Below are 7,042 nucleotides of genomic sequence, written 5' to 3' on the forward strand. Positions count from 1 at the left end.
TTTAATTGTAATTAGAGCCGTCAGATCTCATTTAGTTGCGCATAAAGCTCCAAAAGAACTAGAAAAACTACAAAAAAAAAGATTTAGATTTCTTAAAAACACATCTTTTGTATTATTTTAGTTTTTACTTCTTGTTTGGTTTGGAAAAAAGCTTGGAAGAGAAAGAGAATTCAGAGAAGACCTGCGTCACCATCGTCATGCCATCATCGATCACAGTCTTTCTTATATTCATTTATCTTTGGACTCCCGTTGAATTTATGCTTATTAGTTTAGATTTTATTTTCTTGAATCCTCGTTCTTCATCGCTTTCGTTTATTTTTCGTTTCACCAAAAACTAGTCCCATTAAGAGCTACGGTGTGGCGAGTCTTGAATATGGTTATTGGTTCTAGTTTATGCAATTGAAATATTTATGGGTAAACTAGCAACGTAGCCATTTTGAAACATGGTTTTTGGAATCTAGCCAACGTTTGGTAAATTTTGCAATCTAGCCATTTACTGAAATTTACGGATATAAAATACCTAATTTACCCTTTTTCTTATACTTACTTGATCAAAACACTAGCCCACGTTTGACCAGTTTGAATTGTATACAGCCAATTAATTTCAGATTTTTTCGCAATTTAATTGGATATTTAGCTAATTTAATAGGAGATTCGGTGATGTAATTAAAAGAGAAAATTTAATGCAATAAATGTACAAAAAATTTATCATAATTAACAGAAATTAACAAATCAGCGGAGATTAACAAAAATTTACAAACATTTACACTGTATTTGCTTACACGGCTATAATTTCAGCAATTTAATTTCAGCTTTTTGAATTCATAATAGGAGATTCGGTGATATAATTAAAAGGGAAAGGAAATATTTATTTGATTGAATAAAGTCAAACAAGATAATGAATACACGTAATTATGATAAAATCTCGTTCAAAATTAGAAAATAAATTTGGAAAACAAAAATACCGTATTAAATGCGTATTAAAGGAAAGGAAAGAAATCAGCTCTACCTGCACATATGTAAATTTACCATAATTAACAGAAATTAACAAAACAACGGAGATTAACAAAAATTTACGAACATTTACACTGTATTTGCTTACACGGCTATAATGTTCATTAAAGAAAAAAACGCTCAATAACCAACTTTGCCAAATATATAATTTTTTTTAAAATTCGAAATATAAACCGAATATAACAAATTCGGCTACAAAACCAAGTTTCAAAACGTGGGCTAGTATTTTTGAAACCAAACCAAGGCTAATATAGTAAATACCATCTTACATAAATATGACACGTCATCAAATTTGGCTAGATTCGAAAATTAAACGAAACATTGGCTATATTACAATTGCAACGTTTGATGTGGCTTAGATCGACTAATTTTTCAATATTTATTCAGTCCATCTTGCTTTGTTTATTTTAATCTCGTTCTTAATGCTTGAATGTGATTAGCTACCTCGTTCGTGATTATTGGAATGATTTGATGCTTGATGAAGATTAAGTTGATCGTGCAATTGTATTAATTTACTGTAATACATTCATAGGACTGGAGATAGCTAGGTTGTTATGGAATATATATGTGCGTTCTTAATAGTAATGCTAGCCGTTTTGTTAAGAGTTGAGATCGAGAGATAATATTTTGATACATGCCTAGATTGTTAGATGTTCGAGAGAAATTTAACGATACGATTAATTAACTTGAGCGTGATTAGAAAAGTAGGAGTGTTTGAATCGAGTGTTAGTTCTAGGAATCTCGACCATGGGATAGACTTGTGAAGCCGTCTCATTACCGTGAAATCCACGTTTATTTGCTTTTTGTATTTTATTTGTTTATTTGAGTCATAATCATCTTCATCGTTCTCTTGGGTTCAATCCTTCATTGGTTATTTTAGTTATGTATTAAGTTTAGTCCTCGTGCGATCGAGTCGTTCTTACGATTATACTGTTGGAAATATGTGTAATTCCAATTGTCTAATTAATTATAATTATCTTAGCTATTTATATTTGTGGGCTATTTTTAGTGATCTAATTTGGAATCCCAATTAAACTATTATGTGGAATATGGGCCGAATAGGTAGACACCAGATCCTTTTAGAGTTTTATGGTAACCCTAATTGGAACTCTATATATAAAGCGGTTATGGTCCCCAACACACCGTATCAAAAAAGTCATTCTCCTCTTCATCCGAGAGAGCACATCCGGTTTAAGGAGATACGGTTGAGAAAGACCACAATACCACCAGTCGATGTTCATCAAATTACGCTTCCGCTCACGCTCGACGCGATGAATCCACGTTTGTCTTGAAACTTTGATGATCTAACAGGTGATTCATGCGAGATATTGCTTAGTATAGCTTTATTATTATTCGGATCTTGAATAATAAATCTAACATATACTATTTGAGCGATTACTTCCGTTTGTATACGAAAATTTCGCAACAATTGTCAATACTGATTACCGAACTTAGCCTCATAAATATTGTTCCATTGCGTTAATGGAAGCTTGAGATTCCAATTCAAAACTCCTATATTTACCCTCTTCCTCTCAAGTTCAATACACCAAAAAATAACTTGATCAAACATATTTTGTGAAATGTTTAACCCAATGATAATTTAATATTTTCATTACATTACGAGTTTCACCCAGTCCCTGACATCACGATTATAGACCAATTATTTTTCATCATATAAGTATCAGTACATATCATCATCTGGTGGAGGAGAAGGCCACGCCGGTGGGTAACGTGGACCACAATCGCACTGTCCATTAATACATATCATTTTCTGGTCTGGATACGATGGAGTACGAAGGCACGAAATCCGTCTACATTCCCAGTCTCCTTTGCAGCTCTTCGCTTCAACTTGCCAGGTCATCATGGAAAACTCGGCACCTGGTATACTTGTAATTTATCGTTAATCCTATGCCACTGCGTTTTTTTTTGTTAATTATATGTAAGATGTTTACGATCGGATCTCAAATATATAATGCAATAATCTCAGGTTGGTGCCTGAGACTGAAAAGTGGATTCTCTTCTCAATCGTGATTATTGCTGTATAGAGCGAAATAAAGTTTCTATTTAACATATGCAAAACGAATATATATACATACATATATATATATATATATATATATATATATATAGAGAGAGAGAGAGAGAGAGAGAGAGAGATTACTAACAAGCAATGATGGCTAGAAACAAGACAACTGAAGTGAACGAGAGACTCTTCATTTTAGCGTGACTTCCGTTTCGTGAACTCTTTAGACTGTTGAGGGTTTGATTTCTGGTTGAAAAAAGTTCTTATGTACGTTTATATATACTAGAGGACACGTATGCTAGTTGTGAATAAGGATCATTCTAATATTAGTATGGTATAATAAGTTTCATGTAAGTAAAATTAGTCAGAAGAGATCAGGGTAAATTAATTATGTTCATAAAGATACTATATATTAAGTTCACATGATCAGTCTGTTATCTATGTATTAAAATAAGGTGATTTTCTCATCATTATCTTGATTACGTGGATACATGATGTTTTCGATTGCATTTCTATAATTAAAATTTAAAATGAAAAAATAAACACACATCTACTTCCTGTTTAAGCATAACTACATAACTCTTCCCCAGCATGACAATATATCACAAAAAAATCCTCTAGTATATAAATGAGTTCTGAATCTCAATCATTTGCATATTCATGCATCTATTTCTCTTCATAAATTTTGATATTTTTTTTTTCAGCACATTTTAAGTATTATCTTCTCATTTATCTTAACTTCGATTCTTGACAACTAATTGATTGATTTTATACCTCTCGCTAGGAACAATCTGCTCTAATTGATTGATTTTTTACCTCTATATTTTATATATAATAAATGGACCCGACTTAACTATTTTCCATAAATAAGCCAAACAATGAATATTAGATACGTACTTTAATACCCCACTTTTTCCCAACATCTGCTTAATTTACTTTCAACAAATATTATACCATATTACTTTGCAGCTTAAGTGTTTACATTTTAAATGAATAAGTGCTATATTGATGCGGTGAATTGTGGAGTTTATATAACTGCATTTAATTTTATTCAAAAATAATTTTGAGATATCTTACGTTTATTATATTAATCGTGTTTTCGGATTAAAGTCGAGACCCTACAAAATTTGATTTGTAACTCAAGCTTTTAGTAATTGTAATTGATCTCCTAAACAGCACACGTCACTTAAAATGGGTATCCGTTAATTGCAAACAATCTAAACCTAAAGCCCTAAACTGAATGGACATAACATTATGAACTCAGTCTTATCAAACAATTTTTTTTTTATATTATTTTTATTACAAGCAAGTAGCACATTATGAATTCTGGAAACAACGGTCATTCAACTTCGCAATCTCTTCCAAGAAAAAAAAAATAATAATAATAAAAAAAAAGCAAACCGCCGAACTTCTAGTACCATATTTTAATTAGTCAGTGATACTCATTTCCCCGAAGTTGCAAAAGTCAAATTCGTTGACGTTTGAGTTCTCAAAAGTCCACAGCGGTACCAGATTCAAAAATCTCTTTGAACACAGACCCTCATTTTCAAGTCGTCCCACAAATCACGCTTCAACACACTAAAAAGAGACAATGCCTTATAATGCACGAAACGAAACCCATCTTGATAGTCTTGACTCTGAAACTACATAAACCAGCCCGGATAGAATAAAATAATGCAGCAGAGCAAAATGAGTGCTTTTCTCAAACTAGCAAGCCTCGTAGTAACACTCTCATTATTAGTACTGACTTGTTCGAAAGCTCAACCACAAAGACCATCAAACATCACACACGGCTCTTCACTTACGCCGACCCAAACCTCTTCATGGCCATCGAGATCCGGTATGTACGCCTTCGGGTTCTACAAACAAGGCAACGGCTTCTCCGTCGGAATATTCCTCGCCGGAATCCCAGACAAGACCGTCGTCTGGACGTTCAACCGGGACAACCCTCCGGTCGGTGCGAACGCCACGCTGCAATTCACGTCCGAAGGAAGGCTCGTCCTCCGATCGGCGCGGGGTCAAGAAATCATCGGAGACCAAGCCCGGGCCGCTTTGTCGGCCTCGATGCTCAACTCGGGAAACTTCGTTTTGTACAGCTCCGACGGAGATGTTATATGGGAGAGCTTCGACCACCCGACTGACACCCTCTTGCAGGGCCAGAGCCTCGAGCACGGAAACGAGCTCGTTTCCAGCGCATCGCCGGACGATCACTCTTCCGGAATGTTCCGGATGAAGATGCAAGACGACGGTCACCTCGTTCAGTACCCGGTCAACACTCCGGACAGCTCGCTTCATGCTTACTGGTCGACGGGCCCTACTAGATTCGGACGGAATGTGACCCTAGTTTTCGACGACGAGGCCAGGCAGTTCTTGGTGAACTCTAGCGGAGCAGCTATCTACAACATCTCCGCCACAGGATATTCCGGTGCATCCCTTCTCGCGAGGATCGACGTGGACGGGATATTCCGTGTGCACTCGTACACGAACGATGTTTGGTCGGTCGAGTGGTCGTCGACGGACGATAAGTGCGCTCCCAAGGGGTTGTGCGGGTTGAACGGATTTTGCACAGTGAGTGATGGGGAAGCGAATTGCAAGTGTATTAGTGGGTTCGATTTTGTCCAAAAAGGGAATTGGACCGCCGGCTGCGAGAGGATTTCTGTGAGGTATAGCTGCGGGAACGATTCCGCGAGGATGGACGAGCTAACCAACACGGTTTGGGCGAGCAATGCGTACTCCAATCTCATAGTCGCCGACGCGGATAGTTGCGCTCAAGCTTGCTTAACAGATTGCAATTGCGAAGCCGCGCTTTACAAAGGTGGATATTGTCAGAAGGATAGGCTTCCTTTGAATTACGGCCACCCAGAGGACTCGTATATGGCCTTCATCAAGGTATACACTCCTTTACCTGCCCGATCCGGAAGAAAGATCCAAAAGGGCATCTTGATCATCAGCGTCTTCTTGTTTCCTTAAGCTTCGTCATGATGGCCGTTTCAGTGACTGTGTTCTACTGCAAAAACAAGATGCGATGCCACACGAGGCCAGAACGTCCACGCCGCAACGTGGAATTCCTCGGAGAAGAGGTCGCTCTCAAGTCTTTTACTTTCAAAGAGCTAAAGAGAATTACGGGCGAATTCAAGGAAGAAATCGGTAGAGGGTCATTCGGGACGGTTTATAGAGGGAAGATCACGATTGGGGTCAATGAGAGGGAAGTCGCGGTGAAGAAGCTAGAGAAAGTGTTGGAAGAAGGCGATAGGGAATACCACAACGAGGTCAGAGCCATAGCGAGAAGCCATCACAAGAATCTAGTGCAATTGCTAGGCTATTGCCGCGAAGGATCAAACAGGCTCTTGGTGTACGAGTACATGGTCAACGGATCGCTCGCAGACGTTCTCTTCAAGCAACAAAGCCGTCCAAGCTGGAGCGCGAGGCTCGGAATGGCTCGTGGCATCGCAAGAGGGATTCTATACCTCCACGAGGAGTGCGAGTCGCAGATCATCCACTGCAACATAAAGCCTCAGAACATTTTTGTTACGACTAAGATAGTTATGTGTCGTTTAGACTACATGTCGTTTGTAATGCTTTAGCTATCTTAGTCGTCGTTTACTTACTATGTGTCGTTTGTATTTGTATAGCTTACCTATAAAAGGTCAAAGCTCTCTGTATTTTGAATCATCGAATATACAGTTTTCAAATTCATCCAAACAGAATTTCCCACTCTTTCTCTCTCAGTTTATGCTTTACATGGTATAAGAGCCCTAGAAGCTCAAATTGCTTCGCATAACCTAGAATCGCTTCAATGGCAGATTCACAGTCTTCCACACCAGTTCGAGGCACAGTACCAGTTCACAGTGAGCCTTCGATACCTTCGATGTTTCTTCAGGCGCCGAATTTCACTCCTCACCTGAATCCTCTTTCAATCAAGTTAGATCGCAACAATTATGTGTTGTGGCGATCTCAAGTACTTCCGACAGTTCGTGCTCATGGATTCAAAAGTATTCTTGACGG

At 37.8% G+C, this 7,042-nt stretch overlaps 1 protein-coding gene across 1 annotated transcript; it reads left to right on the forward strand.

The window, feature by feature from the left end:
• Nucleotides 1-4,652: 4,652 nt before the first annotated feature.
• LOC149394201 (G-type lectin S-receptor-like serine/threonine-protein kinase LECRK2) lies at nt 4,653-6,119 on the forward strand. The gene is made up of 2 exons (XM_089617539.1): nt 4,653-5,926; nt 6,032-6,119. The coding sequence occupies exons 1-2, from the start codon at nt 4,712-4,714 to the stop codon at nt 6,032-6,034; spliced, it is 1,218 nt and encodes a 405-aa protein (XP_089473665.1). The 5' UTR covers nt 4,653-4,711; the 3' UTR covers nt 6,035-6,119.
• Nucleotides 6,120-7,042: the final 923 nt, after the last annotated feature.

The sequence above is a fragment of the Urtica dioica genome, chromosome 6 (assembly GCF_054948205.1).
Source record: "Urtica dioica subsp. dioica isolate 48M chromosome 6, U.dioica_male_clone48M_v1_H2, whole genome shotgun sequence".
Classification (NCBI taxonomy): Eukaryota; Viridiplantae; Streptophyta; class Magnoliopsida; order Rosales; family Urticaceae; genus Urtica; species Urtica dioica.

Coding starts and splice junctions, on each gene's coding strand:
- LOC149394201 (XM_089617539.1), top strand. CDS start 4,712: ATGCAGCAGAGCAAAATGAGTGCTTTTCTCAAACTAGCAAGCCTCGTA.